Source organism: Poecile atricapillus, chromosome W, assembly GCF_030490865.1.
Source record: "Poecile atricapillus isolate bPoeAtr1 chromosome W, bPoeAtr1.hap1, whole genome shotgun sequence".
Lineage (NCBI taxonomy): Eukaryota > Metazoa > Chordata > Aves > Passeriformes > Paridae > Poecile > Poecile atricapillus.
In genome coordinates this window covers 21582925-21604802 of record NC_081288.1, presented here as the reverse complement: position 1 = coordinate 21604802, position 21878 = coordinate 21582925, and the positions used below count along the sequence as shown (strand labels likewise).

General features: G+C 40.3%; 1 protein-coding gene across 3 annotated transcripts in view; it reads right to left on the bottom strand.

The window, feature by feature from the left end:
- LOC131592364 (thromboxane-A synthase-like) overlaps positions 1-21878 on the bottom strand; it is a 229298-nt gene that overhangs the window by 96128 nt on the left and 111292 nt on the right. For all 3 annotated transcript variants that reach the window (XM_058863822.1, XM_058863824.1, XM_058863823.1), the window contains one exon: positions 3479-3595. In XM_058863822.1, the coding sequence (XP_058719805.1) occupies positions 3479-3595 (117 nt within the window). The remainder of the gene's footprint in view (positions 1-3478; positions 3596-21878) is intronic.

Sequence of the window (21878 nt, the reverse complement as noted above, 5' to 3'; positions counted from 1 at the left end):
TCAACTTTCAGTGATTGGTCTTGCTCCCACTTAACAGAAAAAAGTTGTTTCATGTGCAGAGAATTTAAGTAGATTCTGTCAGATCACCCACAGGCAGTCAATGGCAGAGCTGGAAGTGACATTTCTTGGGTTTCCTGCCTCCTATCTCTCATTTTCCATTCCTAGTGCTCCCATAGCAATGGCACTATGAGGTTCATTCAGGGGTCTTACTGGAAAGAGCTTATTATTAGATCTGCTACCAACTCCAGTGGCATCTCACATGGGATGCTTCCCAATCTTACTGCAGGATCAAGCTTACAAGTCTATTGCTTCATGCTATATTCATCACCACTACAGTATTTGCATTCAGTGTTATCCAGAGCCAAACCTTCCTTCAGCTGGAATGGACTCCGTTAGTAATCTTTACATGCTTGTTAGAAAAAGAACATTAAAAAGGGAGAACACCCAAGACATCGAAATCCATAAAAACAAAGTGAAACAGTGCCCAGCTTTTAAAGACGAATTGAGAAAAGAGAAAGCTGGAGAACATGTCAGAAACTCTTGAAAAATGTTACAAAAACAACTCTCTGCAGACACACAGAAATCATGATATTGGCTACCCAACAACTTTATAACCTCTAGTATCAGTTCATTTCCTGTAACTTTGAAAAATTCAAAATTTCTGGAATCATCTTTTCATCATTTGCTGGCTGGCTGTTGGAGATATTTGCCATGCTATGGGGAAATTCCTCAAGCTCAGTGAACTTCTCAGTGACATTACACCGCTTCTTTGAAGTGACAAGAGCAAAGCTCGCCTCTACCCACAGACCCACGTGCCTCTGTGAAACACTGCAGGTTAAATCTTAGCAACACACATTAACTCTGTCTTGAGTCTTGTCCTCCAGCAGCCAGGCCAAAGAAGCTTCTTTCTTCTCACTCTTGCTAGCCCTGAAATTGTCCTTTCTTGAGTTTCTGAAACGGAGATATCAGGAGCCTATGCTGAACTCTCTGTCCCTCGCTGCATCTTTTGTCTGAAGTGATTGCTATGGAGAGCACAAGGAGTTGTTAACATTTATTGCTCTGTCACAGGCTAATAGCTCCCAATTCTCTCAGAGCACCCAGACAGACAAGTCTATGTTTGGAGTGGCACTAGGGGCTGCAGCACTCAGGGGGAGCCACTCTTCAAAGACACTCATGAGGTCTGCAGTCTCTCCAGTGTCACTGTGGAGTCTGCATAGAAGAACAAAGTCAAGGCAGTAATCCAGAGTGAACAGAGTGGAAGACTTTGGTGTGGGATTTTGTCAAAGGAATTGTTATCTTGGAAGAAGAAATGAGGAATGTCCTAGTAGTGTTTATAAACATGTATAAAATAGCATATCTAGGTTCTTAGGCAATGAATTAGTACCAAATTTGTGTTTGTAATTTAAAGTAGAGAGGAAGGGTTTATTATAAACAGGATGTCTTGCAGATAATGCTAGATACTCTGTAGTATGGCCAATACTAGAACATGGTATTTTTGTTTCCATGCTGCTGTAGAGGTTCTGAGTACCAAATATGGGAGAGTTAAAAAGTGAGATCATAATTAATGAGCATTCATTTCCTTTGAGAAGTGTTGGTATGGCTTCTAAATTAAGCAACAGCAGGAAAAGCACATGGGCAAGGACTTAAGTTGCATTAACTTCAAATCCCAGGATTGTTAACATATTTGGGTAGAAATGAAATGCAAGGCTGAGGAGCACATCCGTTCAACAGCAGCTCCTAATCTCACACAGGCTTACTGCAAGTGTCTGTCTGTGTAGGGATGGACGGACTTCTGGTGAAGGCGTGGGAGAGGAAAGCAAAGTTGAACCTTTCAGAGAGACCTGCCCCATTCCTCTTTCTCCCACTTACTTTTGAATGGGAGGAGAAAGTGACAATTTCCAGGCCACCCAAAGCCCATGCACAGTCACACACCTTCCCACAGAGCTTGGAAGAGGCAGCATGGGCAAAGCTGATTATCAGGCTAAAAATAAAGATCTCAATCTTTGCATGCAAGACAGCTACCAGGCACTGGCCAGCTCTCCATTTTACCTCCTACCATTCTTCCTGCAGTCCAGCTCCACCAGCAAGCCGTGCAAAGCACCATGACTTCTCCTCCCAGCCTGGTTTGATCGGCCAGACCCTGCAGTTGTGCATGCCCAGCTCCAAAGCAGGATCCCTGAGGCTCCACTCTCTTGCCCTCACTGTGTTCCTCAGCCAAGCCTGCCCGGCTGGTGCCGGCAGAGGTTGCTCTCCACAAATTGAGGGGAGTGCAGAGTTATCTTTTGTTAGTCCACAAGCAAAGAGACGATGACCTGCGGTAAGGCAGATTAATTTCCGCTAGGAAAATGCAAAACTCTCCTCTCCCCACCATGCCATGTGCAACTAATCGCTTGCATATTTAAACACCCTTGCCTTGCTGAAATTTCGTGATGGAGTCGGTGACAGAGCAAATGTCAGGGCGCATAACCAATGGCATTGTCAGTCGTGATTAATCAGCATCTCCGGCAGGCTCGCAGCCAATTAGAATTTACCATAATAAGGAGGTGACAGCCGGCGTTGCTAAGCGACCGCTGTCTATAGAGCTGGGAGAGCCAGACACATTTAGATGTTACTGTGGATTTCGACAGCGGCATGTCAAAACAACACAAGCGTCTGCCCAGTGGAAAATTTTACAACCCAGGACTGGGCACTGGAGTGAGGCATGATTCCCTTTCAGAATAAAACATAAAAAAAAGAGGTGATTTTTCTATGTTGGGGTGGTTTTTTGTAGCTTTCTTTGAAAGAAGGTTTTAACCAGTCAATCATTTATATACATTTAATTAAGAGATATCGTATCACTGGAACAGGACTTTGTTACTGGGTAATGGGTTCCCATGGCTGAGCAAATGCTGATACATTCATAGGAAATTAGCAGCAGGTCAGCGCAGAGACATTTATTTTCAGTCAGAGGTATTTATCTGGCAACGACATTCTGTTCCAGTGACTTATTTTATTATATGAAAGGATTAAAGAATAAGAGGAGGAGGGAAGGAGAAGTAGATGGAGAAGTGAAAACAGACTGACAGTAGTTCCTGTGTTAACATGAGAGCTGCTGACTCTGCACATCAAGAAAAGCTATGTTCCAACTGGGAGCAATAACTCTTCCTGGACTTAAGCTTACTCCTAACAGGGCAGGGGAGAAAAAGGGATAAGGGTCATTCTTGAGTATGCTACACTTTCATGAACAAACTGATTTAAACAGAGGAAGACAGAGAATCAAATCCTCAGATAAGCTATTTGGATTTTCACGAGTCTGTGATCTGAACGATGCCTTATGGAAGCTCTGCTGCATGTGCTCTTCAGGTCTAGATACAATGGCACAAAGTATCAGGTTTTACCTATCCTTAATATGGATATCTTTAACATGGATCCATAAAGCAGATGCCTGCACAAGTCTTCAAACTTATGAAAGCAGCAATATTACCTTATAACACCTTACCTCTTTCAGTTTGGTATCACTGAAGGCTGGGGTCAGGAGGCTCCGCACATACTTCCATCTGTCATCACGAAGACAAAGGATGCTATCAAGCATTGGCTTGGATATCAAGTTCGGTTTCTAAGTTGAAAGAAAACATAATTCAATTTTAACACAAATGCAACCATAGCTGCTCAAGGCTTTGGAACTTGGGAAGATTGCTCAGGAATGGCACTGCACTGCTGTCCCACCAAGAGAGGTTCCAATCAGTCCCAAACACCAAGCTAAACATGGATGAGGTTGGAGAAAATTTCTCTTTTGCTGCACTCATTTTCTCTTGGGCTTGTGAAAGTCCTGGACCAGCCCTGCAACTCCTTTCTCAGACTGCTCTGGTTCTGATGTTCCTGGTGTTCCCCTGAGATTGCCTTCACTGAACCCTGGCTTCTTCCTTGTCATTCTAAGGTGACTAGCAAGAGGACTTGTCAACACTCCCTCTCCATGTGACATGAGAGTGCCAACGCACCGCATGCCGGTGTTGGTGGGGGACACAATTTCTGGTGACAGCTGGTATGTCAGACTGTTACATGCATTTTGAAAGTCTTCAGAAAATATGTTGATTAGAAAGCAAGTCCCTGTCCTTACTCTGTTTATAAGCAACACTCTCACTAAGAAGTTGTGGCCTGTGACTCTTCCAGCTGCAGCAGTTGGTCAAATATAGTAGCTTAAAGCACTGCCCCATGAAGTTCTGTACCAAAATGACTGCTGTGAATTTACTAAATCTCCCCCACCATCTAAGATATTCTTGTCCAGAGAACAGTGATATTCACCAAAGAGTAAAAGGAAATAAAAGAAAAAAGAGTAAGCATATCAGAAAAAAACATGCTTCTCCCTGGAAGAAGAATCAGATGTCCAGCCCCACTGCAAAAAATACCACATCTTATATTATGTCAGAAGATGTTTCTTAATTGTTCCTGAAGATCTCCAATAACAGAGACTCAATAACCTCCCCACTCAAACTCTTCCAGTGCTGTACTACTTTTACCATGGTAGCACCATCTCTCTCTCTTGCTGGAACTTTAGTCTTTGTGCTGTCACAGGCATAGAAACTGGGTTATTCTCTCCATCTTCGCAGCAACCCATACATACAAAAGGCTGTAACAAACACTAAGCATATTGCAGCCATCTACCCCACATTCTCAATACCTACTAATCAGTTATGTTTTCTAGGACTGTTTGTTCAGTGTTGGCACTGTTCCTCTGCACAGTCTTGCTCATTTACTTTTTCAAGGTACAGTCCTTGTGAACCAACATGGTACTCTGGTCAAGGAAGGATTTTTTTTTTCCCCCAGACATTCTGCGAGCTATATTCCTCTCTATTCACCCTGGAATATTAAACACCACAGCATAAGTGGTTATATATACATGCTCATGAACTGGTTTGTGGTTCCTTGCAACTTTCAAACTTCCTTGTGAACAATCACTCCCTAGGAAGTTATTCCCCAGCCTTTATCATTAAAGCTGGTTACTCCCCAGAGTCACATGTGGAACATGTCTCTTTGAACTATGACCATTCCCTTTATGATTTGTTCAACTGAATAAAACCACCTTGAATTTCAGCCCTTTCTTTCATAGCATCTTTCATCCTTACCAGCTTTCTACATAAATTGTTAGCAAACTCAGTGCCATCCTCTAAGTCATTAACAAAAGTACAGAATAATTCTTGCAAAGAAGGCACCCTGTGCTCCTCCCTTCCCTTCCAACAGTGTACTGTTCCAGAATACATTTCAGGCATTGTACAGCAATGTCCTCCAGAAAAACCACCCTAAGACTGGTGGGTGTGGGCAGGAGGTGTACACTTCTCTAGTTACCAGGAGGTACAGAGACATTCCTTTGTGCATGTGAGATCTGGATACTGCAGCAGCAGTACAGTGCCCCATGTTATCAGTAGCAACAGTATCCATTTTACTGGGAGAGACCCAAACAAAACAATGATGCTTTGGCCATCCCAATGCCATCTGATGATCCCTTTTATCCTCTGACCTTTCCTTTCAGCCTTTCTTTCATTACCACAGTACATGAAAAATGAATTCTTACAACCTGTTACACACCTGAATACTTTAATATACTTTTGTGCCTCACTACTTCTGATTTTATTGCCACTACATGCTATCTTTTATCCTTTTTCTTGGAAATCTGACCTACTTTCCACTCTGTCAAAAAACAACTTTTCTTCAGGAGCCATGAAGAACTGGCAATTTAGCTACGCTGGTCTTCCACTACATTTCCTTAGCTTGCCTCCTTATTGGAAGAGTTTGCACTTAATATCGTTTCTTTAAGGAGCTGCCAGCTCTCCTTAACACCTTTTTCCTTTACACTTGCCAAATTCTTACTACACTGCATAAGCTTGTAAAATGCAGAAGCCTATTTTATATTGCAAACAGGCTAATGGGATAGTTTTACATTCTCAGCAACACCATCCAGAGTAGTAAACTAATGTCACTGGGATGACACTACAGACCAGTTTTGAGCAAAGATGAGCAGCTTTCAAGTAGAAAAGCACATATTAAGCTGAAGGAAGAGATTGACTTGGGTACTGTCATCAGACAACTACTGTAAAACAAAATAAGGGCACTTGTTAAATATATGTATAGACTATTCTATTTTGTACAATAACAAAGAAAACCTTGGACAGGCTGTGAGAGTGGAAACATCTTGGACTGTTTTCTCTGAATAGCCTCTTTAAACAAATAGTCTGTGTTCTAACTTTTCAGTAGGTATCTTTCCTGAAGATCACAAGTGCAGCTAGAAAGACCATCACTCAGTGGAGCACTCCTTCATTTGTTACAGATATGCAAAGGCAGAGTAAAATCAGGAGAAAGAGCCTCTAGACAATTGGAAATGAGCGTCATCCTTTCAGAAAGTACCGTATGTTACCTCTCTGCTTCCCAGGTCTTCTGTGCTGCTAGGGCAGCCATTTACACTAAGTCTTGACTCAGCTGGTCACAAAATGAGTATTTCTTACATCTTCAGTCTTCATTTCAAACACTGAGACTCTGACTGCAGCGCTCCTGAACACTCAACAACAGGGAATGTGCCTTGATCCTGTGAAATGCATTAGTCCAAGATATCAGCTGATTGAGTGCAGCCCCCAAATCAGCAAACACTCTCAGACCCATGTTTCAACCACCAGCCTTCACTTCTGCTTTATAAAGCGGAGATATCCCGTCACCTCCTCAGAAATGCTAATGATACATTAACATTTCTGAGGCACTCAGAAACGACAGTGAAAGAGTAGAACAACAATTCCCACAAGGAAATTACCAATTTTGTCTTCCAAGCAAGGTTTAAATAGCATACAGAAAAAAAAAAAAAAAACAACAACAAAAAAAAAAACCCTGAAAAAATTACAGGGCAACACTTGGAAAAAAATTTTGCATCCAGTCCTAAACTGAAGGCTGCCCAAACTGTGCACTCTATGAGACAAATCTCCTTTGCAAGGCAAAGCTCCACTTATATAACAACAGATGTGATATAAATCTCACTGCATTTGTCTTGAAAACCAATTCCATTCCTAAAACCAAACATTCACCCTAAAAAGTGCTCCTAATTGCATAAAGACTGTATACAGCACATTCACAGAGGGACCCAGTTACTGAACAAAAAGCCTGTTAACTATAATATTATAACTACAACACTAACTATAGCATTGCCTTTTTAGCACTCTACTTTATGATAGTAATGCTCCCTTAACATTTTTTTGATGTGTACAGTATTATATACATATAAATGCTGAAAGAAAAGAAAAACAACTTTGGCCATAAATTATTTTACTCTGTATCTTTAAAACTGGGCATGCAAAAATATGTTTGTGTTTATTGGAATACCATCAGCATGACTGACAGTGTATAGTGGATTTCATTTATCAGGTTTTCCTTATTGTTTCTGCAAACACTTTCCTCCTAATTGCATAACCTGTGTTACTGGTTCATATAACAGGAATGAAAATGGATTTGGCATGAGAATGAGCCTGAAGTATCTCAGTGAAAGATGAAGTGCCACCCCTTTCCAAATGGACAAGGTATCTAGATGCATCTAAAAATGCTTGAGCTTATAAAAATCATAAAAAAAATTACCATATGAGGCAGCTGTAATATTTTCAGGGGTGGGATTTCGGTTTTGGGGCAGCAAAGGAGGTTGCTTTTAAGTCAAATGCAATCAGAATCATGTTCCATCTAGCATTATCTAAACACCGAACAACTGCTCAGCGCTTTTTTCTCCTGTGTAATCAACCATTTCTGGTACAGCAACACTCCATGAGAACTACTGGCAGCATGGTAATCTCTCGCAGTGTACCTGCAAGTGCAGCTGAGTTCCCACAATCACAGGCATGCCATCAACCACAGCAAGGAAAATTGGAGGGATTTGCTTGCAAACAAATCCTTTAAAACATCACTGCTTTTAAAAGAGAAAGCAAAACAATATTTGCAGATGAGTGGCATCTCCGCAACTGATGCAAGAATTCCCTCCCCAATAAGGTGTTCCTCAGGATGACCCTTCAGAGCCAGTCATTGGCTTGCTTGTCATGAGTCAATTTGGTTTCCTCCGTGTTACTAAATAATTCAGGCAAGTGAATCTGGCTCTGAGGCCAAGTGGAACAGAACACTCCCTGTCCCCAAAGTTAAATCCCTTTCCCAAAACCAAAAGAGATATCCAAACTGTTTCTGGTCATGGTACATGTTCTTCTTCTGAACTGTGCTCAGACCATGCCTGGGAGACAACTAATCAATACACAACAAAACTGTGCTAAGAAGCATGTCAAAATGGACTTCTGTAGGACCTATTCATGCAGTAACACAGAGTCCCTGTTTTATCTTGGAGTAAAAACTGCAGCCTTCTGTATTTCATACAATATTTGTCCCTTTCCCAAGTTTGTCAAAGGCTAGCAACTTTGTAGCAGGCTAGATAGAGCCTCTGGCAGCCAGCAATGACTGCCCAGAGCAGAAAGAGAGATAACAGCACCATGATGCTCCTTTAGACACATCTTCTTATTTTTTTGATAGAAAAATGAGGTATAAAGGTTTGCCAGCAGAAGACAGTTAATGCAGCCATGCACTCTTTAAGTACCATGAAAGATGAATTTTCAAAGAACCTAAAGGGTACCTTTAAAGACCTTTAAAAACCACTCACCTCCACAGAACCAGCTGCTACTCTTCTCCATGTTCTTTGACAACACAGTGAGAAACAAAACTGTATATAAAACAAAATCTCAGACACTTTGTTATCTTAAACTTAGACTTAATCATAGCCCACTCCTAATAAAACCAATCAAAAACAATTTACTTCTACATGAGTCAAACATCAGCACTCAGTCTGCTCAGATTCAAACAAGGAACGAAGCTCTAGAGCACCCAAAATCCCAAATCCAAACAATAACTCCAACACTAATTCAGGCATTAGTTATCCCTAGTAAACACCATTTGCCTTCATGTAAGCTTTCTTCTAGTCCTGCGGCCGTGGTGGGACCCAGCCCATGCCCATGCTCCTCTGAACTTTAGCCCCGATCTCAACCCTACAACCCACACTAATGAGAGCCATTTTCTCCTCTCTTCTTCAGCCTTTCTTCAGTACCCCTGCAGACTTCAGTATCCAGAGTTAAGTCTAACTCTGAGTTCCTCCCCTTTTCCCTTTTTAGGGAAATTTTTAGGGTACATTCCCAGTGCGAGGGGTCAGCTTTCTTCTAGTCTTCATGAATGCCATGCAGTTATCTGTATTAGCTCTAGTGGGGGATGGCCTTCTCCTCAAGGGAAGTTCCAGCAGCAATGAGCAGACAGCAGTGCTTGCGCATCACCAGGTTAACTTGTTCATCTTATTTTCAAAAAAGGTTGATGTTCTTCTCTTGATAAAAATGTCTTTGTGATTAGGCATTACCATCCTGTTTAAGAAATTGCGTTCTTAAACTGAATCTAATGAAATGAAAGTTAATAAAAAATGAGACAGAAAGTTTTTAGCTTGAAGACAAGACACCATCCCCATACCTCACACAGGAATTATTAATAAAATCTCTTCTTAAGATTATTCATTCAACTCCCCTTGACTGACAGGCCACCACCACCAGTTCAGCCAGCAGATGGAACCAGTAAACCCATGAACTGCCCATATGGTATTTCATCCAGTCAATGGCAGTGGCATGACACCTAACAGATCAACACAACACTTACTCTTAAAAAAAGCAACAGAAAAAAAATCCCTGAGATATCTCCAGGAATACATCTTACCAAGATTGCAGTAAGTGGATCATGAAATCAGGAAGGCATGAGATGCCTCCATATATTAGTTATTAAAATTCTCCATTGGTAAACTGATGCAGTATATTCCTTCCAACTTCCTTGGTGTTTTAAGTCATGCTCAGCTCTCCCTGTATTCATGATATTCAATGACATATTGTGTAGTGGCTTTTGACTGAGCCAGGAAAGCACTGCATTGCATGTTTTTAAAACCCAAAATAGAGCTCATTTATGTCATAGTCCCTGTAGTTCATTGCTGTTTCCATCTGGAAGGCCCTTGCATACACAGATGTTATAGCCACATCTCTTCAAAGCATGTAAAATTCTTCTCTTCACAAATCATCATCTCATAATGGAGCAAGACCAACTCCTCACCCAAGACCAAGGTCTTTGCAGAGGGCAAAGGGCTGGCATTGCCCACTGAGGGGTGTGTCCCAGTCTGGGGGGCCACTGGGCCTCTCTCACCCCTCTTCTGTGACTCTGAGAGGCCTCCCACCCATATAACATCTGAGGCAATCACTACACGCAGGAGTTGTCTCTCCCTAAGCAGGCTCCCTCTTCATTTTCCTTTCCAAAACTCCACTTCCAAATCCTCAGGTGCCACACATCCCACACTGCTACTCCCAGGTAGCTGAAATCCGTCTTTCTCTGCCCATTAAAACTATGGGCACAGACACTACTTCACAAACGCGTTACTCAAAACCCTTCCAGATCACCAACCCTGCAAATAGTCTATTACACTTGTGTCCCCTCTTCTTTGTTAGTCTAAAAAAAATTTGATTTTAGTATGTAGGATTCAGAAGGTGATCTTACGGCTCCAGAGGAGGAAAAACATCACCAAACTAACTCCAAAAAGCTCATGCTGCTTTGCAGTTTCATAAAAGTGTCCAGTAAAAGTTTTCAGTTTAATTTGAAATCAACATGCTTGCAGAGAAGAGGAGAAAATTTCCATGGATTATCTATTTCATTAAGCTTTTAGGTTCTCCTTGGTCATTAAGATTCTTCAAAAGTGTGTGACAAGGTAGAATTGGTTTCAGTGATTACAGCAATTGTACTACTCTATAGATCAGACTATACAAAAAGACATCTCCAAGCAGGTTCTTTTGTTATCAAGTCAGGATCTTCAGCAACTGACTAATAACTACTATTCCTAATTACTCATTGGAAAAATGGCACAGCCAACCCCAGCTTACAAGCAAATACTGGCTTTTTTTCCCCTCTGTGGCAAGCAGCCTGGAAACATCTGTTCTTGTCTCTGCAAACATTCTTTTAAGTCATGGTTTTGTCAATAGAAACCAAAGCTATTCATTGCAATGAGGTAAATATAACCATCCATAAATGCTAAAATAAACACATATGGCCTCCTGCAGTCTGACCCAAACTGATGCAAGTCACACATTCCATTTGTTGGTGTAAGCAACACCAAAATTAAGTCCATGCATTCATGAGTTTGCATATTTGGAATCAAAACAATCAAACCAAAGAAAAATGTACTTGCTCTTAATTAATAACGAATTTTGGTATTATAAACAAATTCAGGTTGTACTACAGAACTCATACACTATAGACAGTTTCTTCTGAGAAGCAGTTTTTAAACACATTTAAATCCACTCTCCAGCTGACATAACTGGACTTTTTAATACTGGATAAAGTTACAAGACTATTAAAAGCCTCTCTGTTTATACACACTTCTCCTCGAGGAAAGGTAGAGGACCAGAATGTTCGTTTTACAGATTATAACAAGTATTTGGAAAAAAGCAGTCCCCAATAACTTTTGGTACACATATACCACTGTGCTTTCAGTCATTGGCATATGTAGAAATGACAGGCAATGTCCATAAGAACTTGGCTAGATCTTTTGTTTACACAGGACCATTGTACTCCATGCTCTCCTCATCCAGGGACATACCTGCAGCAACCTTAAAGCTTGGTATTGGGGAATACCAAGAGAGTTTATAAGTACTACTCACCATCCTACTGCCTGTCCTCTTGGCTGCTGACCCAAATGCCTGGAGTATGCAACTAGATACCTCAGAAAAAGTTCACCAAAATGAGCACAGAGTTATCCAAGCTGCCATGACAGCAATGTAGGAAGAGTGCTATGCTTTCTTAAGGTCTCACAGAAGAGGGGTCACCACAGCCGTGATCAGGGATTACTCCCTTTCTTACAACTGCAAAGTGAAGGAAGTCATGGTAGTAAACCGCCTTCAAATGATCACTGACAGAACAAAATTCACAGTGGGGGAAAAAAGTTGTAACTCCTTCCTGTGGATAAGTATAGGAAGAAAAATAAGGAAATAGGAATAATGAAAGAAAGAAAGAATTATTACAGCAGGAGTACAGGTTAGGGGGAGGGAGGGATAGTTTGAGGCCTATTAGGCTGCAGACATTCACTGACTTCTCTTTCACTAATGCCATGGACTACATATTATTTGGCGTTGATTCAACAAATAAGGTTGCAAGGGCATCTTCTCAAATAATCACCTGTAAGTTTCTAGGCAGGGTACCTCACAGAGAGATGAGAGGAGTGCATTGGAATGATTTCCAGCAGGTAGATATGTGAAAGCCTTTCTCTTGCACTGTGAGCAGCTCCCCTTGTCATGGGGGACTGCACTGAAGCAGCCTGGCTCCACCACTTTGTGATTCAAAGAACCATGTTTATTGCTGCTACATTTTCTGCAGTGCCTGAGCCGCCAGCCAGTTTCAAAGGCAAGTGTGAGGGCCATCTCTTCTCAAAACATCATATTCATAGATATCCTATCTTGGACAAGATTCAAAACTGCTAAGCTTCCATTTGGTGATTTCAGCTGCTGAAATCAGCAGCTCCAAGGGATTCAAGACACTTCAGAATATTAGCTATGGCTAAGCAACGGTTTTAAATCTGTATTGTCAAATTAAGATCCTCAAATAGGGGTTAAATGCTTAGGACCTTCTGTTCACTAGGAGAGGTAAGCGAGGCAGGTGAAGGGGAGGCTTTCCAGTGGCTTAGCTTAAAAATATCACTTGCATGCAACATTTTTATTTGGAGAAAAGTACATATAAGAAATGTCAATTCTTCATGCACTTCATATTTTAGGGATTTTAGTTTTATCTTTTCCACTCAGGTGTTGCAATACAAAAATAAAATTATATACAGGCCTTCCTAGCTTAACATCTCAAAGAGAAACACTGAAAATAAACAAGTGGCTAAGGCAAACTATGACCAAAAGGTGAAACACATTGTAAAGGGTTTCTATCAGTCTTCCAAGTTCCCACGTAGCACCTAAAACTTGTTCCCTAATACCCCATTTCCCATGTGACAACATCCTGACACACAAAATATACTTCAAACTGACATTTATCTAATTTGAAACAGGAGATTTGGGATTAATACAATAAACCAGTGATCTCCAATATGTGCAGAACAACCCAAGGAAAAAGTACTTCACCTTTTCCCCCCAATGCCAAGAAGAAAATTTCAAAACAATGTCTAGCAAAGCCAATAAAAGTTTTCTTGTGAAGCCTCCTAATGGTTTAAGAAACAAAAAATGGGTTCAAGATGATATAGAAATCAAACTACTGGAAGAAAAGGGCTATTAAAAATTAAAAACACAAATACAGCTTTCAGCTCAGGAAGTAGACCATGGCTAGTCAGATGTTAGGGGCATATTCTACAGGAAATACTGCTCTTCACTTGCTCTGCTCTTCTGCTCTTTCTCTAAGCATATGCTGTTAGTCCAGGTCAGAACACTCCCTGGTTAAATGCTTTACTTTTTTTGTTACTTTTCCTTTGAAAAGTCATTCAGAAAGAAAACTCCAGGTCAGCCATAAAGGCAGAATGACAAGCTGTCAACAAATCATATTTACAGTATCTGCTTAGCTGAAGAATTTGAATTCCCTGCCTGCTACTTCACAATACTTTCTAATTACATTAAGTGGATATTTACACATCAGGGAAAAAAATTCCAAGCTTCATATATTAAGATTTCCACATCTATCTGTCAAAACATTAATGCATTTCCCTGATAGCAGTAGCTGCTTTCATTGCTCATTTATTTGTCCCTCAAGAAGAGCTAAGCTATAAAACTTTCTCAGGAGTTGCACAGCATACTTTCAGCATTTTATCTTCCAAGATGTCATACTTGTGTTTATTGCCTAGTTTCAATCAAATAAAACCAAAAAAGAATCCTAATTTATGAGAGCATGTTTTGACAAGCTTATATGAAATAATGTTTGTTCATTTGCCTCTTACATATTAATTTGAGCATATCTAGAATTAAATGTTTGTCATAAGATAATTTCAACAATAATAAAGTCCTATTGCACACAGATAACATTACAGGACTTATCATTGGATAAGTCCCTGGAGCTCACAATTTCTATAAAACAGCCTTACTTCACAAACCACCTGTAAGCAGACTGTTGCTCCCATCACTCTTACTGATTTCTTCAAGGAAAGAAGTTGAAACACTCCTCTGAGTATCAGCAAGTACCTCATCCAAATAAGTGAACAGTATCAGCTACTTTTACATTCTAAAACATTTGGACTTGTAATAGGAAGCAGTGTGGATTATGAAACAAAGCATGTCATCATATCTTGTTATCTTAAGAGTTCTAGGATAAATGAAAAGTTTAAAACAACGAAAACCCCACAAAATGAAGTCCACACCACAGAGCTCACAGATCCCTTTCCAGCCAAACAGGCCAATGCAGTATTTTAGTGGGCCTATTTCACAACTCTTGCTTCAGTTTTAGTGCATTTGCCATGACATGAAACCAGAGGGATAGATCAGAGCCCAAATTCTCCCCACTCATGGTGCCCAAGAAGGCAGCACCAGCATTTCAGGCACACACAAGCTGGAAGCTCAGCAAATGCACAGGAGGACACAGCGAGATTTGGGATTCGGTGTCTCTTTTATCAAGTGTCTGGGGAAGGAGTGTGTGTGCCAGCCATGAGAATGAGACACCTGCAGCCTTCCACTGAGGACTGACCCCCCAACAGCCAGGCACACACAGAACAGCAGTGAGCAACCTGACTGGAGGCTGCCTTAGTTCTGCCTGCTGGGATTTCCTACCTGAAAAAGGAACAAGGCTTCACTCTCTGGAAGGACCAGACACCAGTGAAATTGCCAGGCTGTACCCATACTCAGCACACACATCACACTTGACTGCATGCACCCAGCGTGTTATTTTTACTGGCAAGCTATTAGAATCTGCACTTCCAAGTCCAGCTTTATTGGTAGCTCCCAACCATCAGTGTTGGCCAGCACAACACACACTTCCACATCACAAGAACTCGTTTTGCATCTGTACAGCTGTTTCTCTCACACTTGAGGTTCATGCTGAACACTCCCAGCATCCAGCAGCCTGAAAAATAAAAAGGATTTTGAAACTGAAAAAAATAACCTTCTGTGACATGTAAAACCCTGCTGATTTTTTTACTTAGAATAAATCTCAACCCTAGAACAAAACTGTTTTTATAACCAAACGTGACTGTCACTGCCAATATAAGATAAGTGTTACCACAAAGGGAAGAGCTGAAAAAAGTGAAAAAATGAGAGCTGCCCCACTTGACCACAAATAGGACAAAACAAGGGAGCTTCCTCCAGCAGCCAGGGCATTTAAAGAACATGTAATGTGACATGGTGAAACACCAGGTAGTGAAGGTACATTCCTTTTAAACATTCAAATCAAACATTAAACAAAAATAAAACCAGAGCTGGTTAGAGAAACTTAAATAATGCCATGAGGTTTGCAAGAAACTGTCAATACTGCAAAATCAATTTCTTTCTCTAGGCTTTCTGGAGGAAAAGAAGAAGAAAAGTTCCAAGAAACTACCTTTTTATAGATGGTTTTGGAACAAAATAACTTTACCTTGTAAATTAAAACTACTTTTTCTTTACATTAAAAGCTGTAACTGAAACAAATTATTTCAATCAACACTGTATTTTTACTTTGGCTTTCAACTTTTCAGATTCAGATATGACATGAAAATTCTGTCTTCCACACATTTCCTAATCAAATCTCAGAAATCACTAGGGCAAAGGTTTGTTGGTTTTTTTAATTCTTGCTGTTGACAATATAGTATGCCATCAATTCCTACTGCAGTCAATTACAATTATATTAGGAGGATACTAGAGAGCAAAATTAAGCATTAAGAGGTTTGAAAATCTTAGGCTTAGTGCAGTCTCTGTATCCTAAAGCATATGCAGAAATGGGTCCAAATGGATCCAATCCTTTAGTTATGATATCATATACCATTTTTCCCCCCACAGCGTCTCGATTTGATTTCTCAAATTTACGATTTCTAGAGGAAATAATATCCCGAAAAGTTTTAACATTGCAGATAAAAAAACCCCAAAACCTTTCATGTAGAATGAATCAGTCACAAGCACAGGACTCTCCTCATTCAGACATAAAGCTCACATGATGACTTGTAGAAACTCTTAGTCATTTGTAGAGTTCTGTCAGCAGAGAGCGATAGTAGTAAGTCAGCCTCCTTTAATAATTTTTTGTTGAGTCTGTGTTCGCCGAGATTCTTCAGGGGCTTATAAACTTAAGCAGTTTGGTCAGATTTTCAAAGTGGTTTTTATATCCAGCCCTTAACACTAGAGGGAACAAAGCCAAAGCCAAAGAAATAGACTCTGGGTTTATTTTCCTCACAATCAATAAATAACCCTAACTTTTCCCTAGGCATCGTCTCCAAAATAGCAAGACCATTTTGACTGAAAAATTCTAAATGGAAAATACTAATTGAAGCAGTTAAACTATGATAATCTTCTGAAAGGAAAACATTGTAATGGGAGACATTGGGCAACTTTAATTATAGATCTCACCATTGCCTCTGCGACAGTACAGCTTCTTTGGTACTGATGAAATACCAACATAGGCCTGATGACATTTAAACTTGACTGAAGGTCAATGACTGGTTAAACTGGAATGCTTCTGAGCCACTGTTAAATTATTCAGAATTATTTTAGGAAAGCTGCATAAAAAGTGCAAGAGTGCAGTTTTAGCTTCATCTAAATGCACACACTGATAATGGAAAAGGAAATGGGGAAACTGTCAGTTGCAATTGCCTTGAAAAGGGAGAAAAATAATATCTTGTGTACCTTCAACTTACAATTAATATAGCAGAAGACTTCAAGATAGCTCTTGTTTTTACTACTTATTTCCCCAAACACTTTACTCCAAGAGCAAGCATAAAAGGAAAAGAAGAGGAATGAAAATTATTTCAGTAAAGAATGTAATTATTTTTGTTTCTGTTGCTTAACACTAGCAAGAGGAGGTTGTCAGGAGTAAATAATTAACAATAATTGACAAGGCCTTACTTTTGCTGCAGGCCAGCTGTTTCCTGATCTCTGTATATATGTTGCTGAATATGTGTCTGTAAGGCTAAATGGAGTCTCCTCAAGCCACCACTGAGCCTTCAGAAACAGATGAATGAACATGAAAATGTGCAGTGGCCAGGTGTGCTCAAAGTACAGAGCACTCATACGCTGGAGAGCTGCAAGTGAGACATGCAGTGTAAAAACTTGAGTTTTACACCCCTCATCCTCTTCCCTTTCCCTTCCAAGCATGGTGAATTAAATGCTGACAATACATCAGCAGCACTGGCAAGTATCCTGCAACTTTCCTTGTCACGGTCAGAAGCTGTGCGTTCACAGCGCGGCGCTTCCGTGGCAGCCCCACAACACATGGCAGCACCTTCCCAAGGCTCTGATCCCCCAACTATTTGTTATCAATTATTCACAACAAATGGTGCCAAGATATGTGGTTACTATATAAAGAAGAATTCTCGCTAGAGAGTAAAATAACACTGCCGACTCATTCTTCACTTGTGATCCTCTGGATTTGTAGCTGTAACACGCAGTCAGTGGTGAGGAGTGCACGGTCTCTGAACATCCTTTCCCCTGGAGGCTTCATTCTTGCAGAATGAAACTTACATAGTGTAGGTCACAAGTGAAAAAGAACAAGGTGGCAAAAAATTTCACTTAGAACAGATCTACCAGAGTTAATTGCTAGGTAGAAGAGACCTTTCCAGGCTGTGGTCAGAGGACCACTGCAAACCAGCTGCATCAATATAAGATGCTACGACCCCATCAGCTGTTCGCCATTCCCTGTCTATTGGAGATAACCAACATTGAAATGGAGCTGGTGGAGAGCCCTTGTGGGCACTCATCTGCTTCAGTGCTAAGTCAGCCTGCATGGTTTTGAAAAAGTCCACACTGTCACATAAACCAAGATGAATTAGCTTCTGAGAACCAGAGGAGGAATGCTCACGTGATCCATGTTGTAGGCCTTGCTGTAGAAATGGTGAGCCCAGTTCAGACATCTTAACAAAAGATTGTAAGCATTGCGCTAATAACATTATCATTAGATTAAAATAAATAAATAAATAAAAAGGACCTTTCATACTTTTAAGTTAAAATATAAACATAAAGGCAGGCAAATGGACTAAGATATCTGAATGAGTGTCTAAAGAGAGACCTATTCCCTCTATTTTGAAGATATATTGAAGATGCTACCTTTAAAATACTTTAAATGAAGAGCAAAATCTTGCAAGGATTAGTATAATAATGCCCACATGTATCACATCAACTCTCACTGAAGAGGAACGGACTTGTGCTCACACAAGAGCCCCCAGATAGAATTATCACAGTCAAAACAAAAAGCTTATCCATGAGAAAAAGACAAACAAACCCAAGCCAAACCCCCTACCTGCTAACATAAGAGTTAAGAGAAAAGATTGAAAATGGGATGTGATGGGGTGGGGTGGGAACAGATTTTTAGCCAATTGAGTGAATGGGAGAAATGATGCTCAGATGCAGTATCTGTCACTGGAAGTCACCACAGCACTGCCCCTGGAGGGTGAGCACATAAGCCAGAAGGAAGATTACTGTCACTGTCTGTCCTGCTGTTCTCTTTTGAATTCTGCTGCTGGCCACCTTTGAAAGAGGACACTCAACCAGTCTAAACAGATCTTGGGCATGATACATGACAACCATTCAAATATTACATATTGCCATATCACATCTACCCCAGTGCCAAGCTACCAGACTCCCAGGTACGTGCATGTAAATCACTTCTCTGTGCTGTGAAATGTCACTTCCATAGACTTAAGAGGGTTTCTGTATCATCAGATGCTTCAAAACAACTTTTTGTACATGAGCAGCTGAGTTACCTCCAAATGTGGTTAAAGACATGAAAACAAAGCAAAGTACCGGGTCTGAACTCTGCTCAAGCATGTAAAAAGGCCAACTCGGATGCTGTGATCTGAGCCTATGTCAATTGTGGAACAAGTGACAAACTAATTACTCTTCTAAACAAAAGCAGACTGGGAAAGGCAAGAATCAAAGGACATGACACTCCACTATATGTCAAAAATAAGCGAAATGAAGAAAATTGTAAACAAAAACACCAGTCTGCTACTGTCAAATAACCATTTCAGAAGTCAGAAATGAGGGACTGTTAGAAACCTGTGCTATTAAGACTGAATAAGTTTCCAAAAAAATATTCTCACAGCATATGTCCAAAGAAGTAGGACAAATTGAATCCCCCTTTAAAAAAAAAAAAACACAAATTAACAGAAATCAAAGGTCAGGACCAGAAAAGACCAGCAAAAACTGCATTTGCACTCCACCTACTCATAACACAGTCAGCTAAGGGCAGGATTAGATAAGGAAGCAATAACATATTTAAACAAGAAAAAATATTCATCAGACTTAAGATTTCACATATTTTATCCAACAGTAAAACATGCTCTTTAAATAAGGAACAGAGCCCTAGGAATAGATAGTCCTTTCCTGCCTTTAAGTGTTGTTTCTCTTCAATGTTATTATTCAGTATTAAAAAAAAGTGCTGTAAACCTAGTAAATAAATAGCCAATGTAGGTTTGATGAAAGATTGGCTCAGAAGACTGCTTTTGGCCTGAATAGAAATAGACGCTTTCATCCTGTTTTGACTATACTCATACGTTTACCTAACATAATTGGATGTAGTTAATATTGCAGGAGCCTTCAAGCAGCGCACATTTCCCTCATTAGTGGGTTTAAAGCCTTAATGATATCTCCCGTGCTGCAGAAAAGCCCAATGTAAGCTTCAAAAGTGATTGGCAAGTTTCAACAGGAGAAAAAATTGGGGGAAGGGAAGGCAAAACCTAATAAAACTCTGATCTTGTTCTCTTCAGTTGCTTAGAAAAGGAAATCTTGCAGAATGATAGAATAAAGAAGAAAACAAAGGTGAGGATTAACAAGCCAAAACAGACAATTTCAAAAGCTGACCTTAAAGTAACAGAAAAAAATATGTGAAAGGAACAGGGAGTGACTCTTTGCATACCTGCAACACATTAAGACACACACATACATAGTCCTACACTATCTCCTCAGGGCACAAACAAGTGCATACACACTGCATATTGTCAAATCAGCATCTTCATACACCTGCAGCAAAATCACCTTTTCGTACTTTCATTATGCAGTATTCTCCCCCCCTCACCCCCTTTAAATCTCAATAGTTTGGCAGGGAAGCCTTGCATTTAAGAAACAAAATGTCACAATATACCATTAACTAAGCACATGCAAAGGGTTTGGGGTTTTGTTGTTTGTTTGTTTTGTTGGGTTTTTTATTGACTAATTTTGACCGTTTTCCAGGAACAGAAATTTCACAGGCTGATTTAGCTTCAAAAGAAGCGTAATTATGTACAGCTGTATTCAGTATTTCTTGACTGCTTCGAACAAGCAGTGAAAGGGAGATTTGCACACATTATCAGCCACTATCATTAGTGCTGTAAAGTACGTAATCCATCTGGTGTTGTGGTGTCTACCTAGGAGCAGGTATTGAACCACTGATGGCTGCAGTATAACAGCATTAAGGGAGAGTGTTAAAAATTAACAAAACAACACAGCAACCCAAGTCCTTTCTTGATACTGGATTTTCCTTGCACTTGTGTTCTCCCATGGTTTTGCAAAGCATTTTTATGCGCACAGGCATGGAGAGTGGAGAATTAAAAATGTAAATTTCATCATGTGGTTTTGTAGTCTTCACAGGGGAAGAGGTAGCAGGATACCATGGTGATGGCAGCACTGCAGCCCATTAATAAACCAGAGAAAGGCTCAGGGATAGATTCAAATACTTAGACCCATGCTGACAAATAACTCATTTCATAATAACTCTTGTGAAAAATAAGAGGACTGTGCATCTCAACATCAGCTGTGGTCTCAACTGCTGACTCGTCATTTCTTCATGGGGGGACAAGGAAAGAGGAAACTTGTTTTTAAGTCTTCCAGCCTCCTTACAATCAACTGCATTGCTTTAATATTACCAAGGTTTACGGCCCACAGCATTTGAAAACAGACAATCCATGCCTGGAAAAGAGAAAAAGTGGAAAGTTTTTATTTTGTATTTCAGCTGTGTGTAACTGATCCATTTCCACCATTACTACCAGCCCTCCACACAGGAGGAATCAGCCAGTTTTATTTGTAATCTGGAAATGTGAAAAATATTAGTTTTCATTTACTCAATTAGAGATTCATATCTCTCAAGAAAACAAATTCATATGACCTACCTGGACAACAATATGTTAGCCAGTGAAAATAGCAGCCTTACTGGAAGTGTGGCTTTCTCCAAACACAGCCTGGCCCCCAATGCTGGGGAATATGCTGAAGTCTTCCTCCAGCCACAACACAGGAAACCTTCCTCAAATAGCAAACTACCTAAGTCACCACTCAAAGGAAATACATTCTCAATTAGAAGGCATCTTCAAGTCAGTCAACAGGACCATCCTCAAATTAATTGGAGTTAACTACAGTCAGTGTTTAAAGATTGATTGCTTGTAAGCTGTTCTGTGGCACTCCAGCCTACTGTTATTTATATCTTCCTAAACTTTCACAAGTCTTTCTTGAGTACTCAAATGTTTGAGAAGAGACTGTGTTCACCCTCTTTTCCACAAGAGGCAAAGAAAAAACAAAGTCTCTCATTTAAGGGAATATCCCAATTTTGGACATAATAAACATACTGGTGTAAATACACAGTCATGGCCCACTGAATTAAATGAGAAGTAAGAATGTGCATGGACATAAGCAAACGCTGACATCTTTTTATGAATTGTGGAATTGTGGTTTAGGAGTGGTACTCCCCAATTCTGTGCCCCCACTGAGATT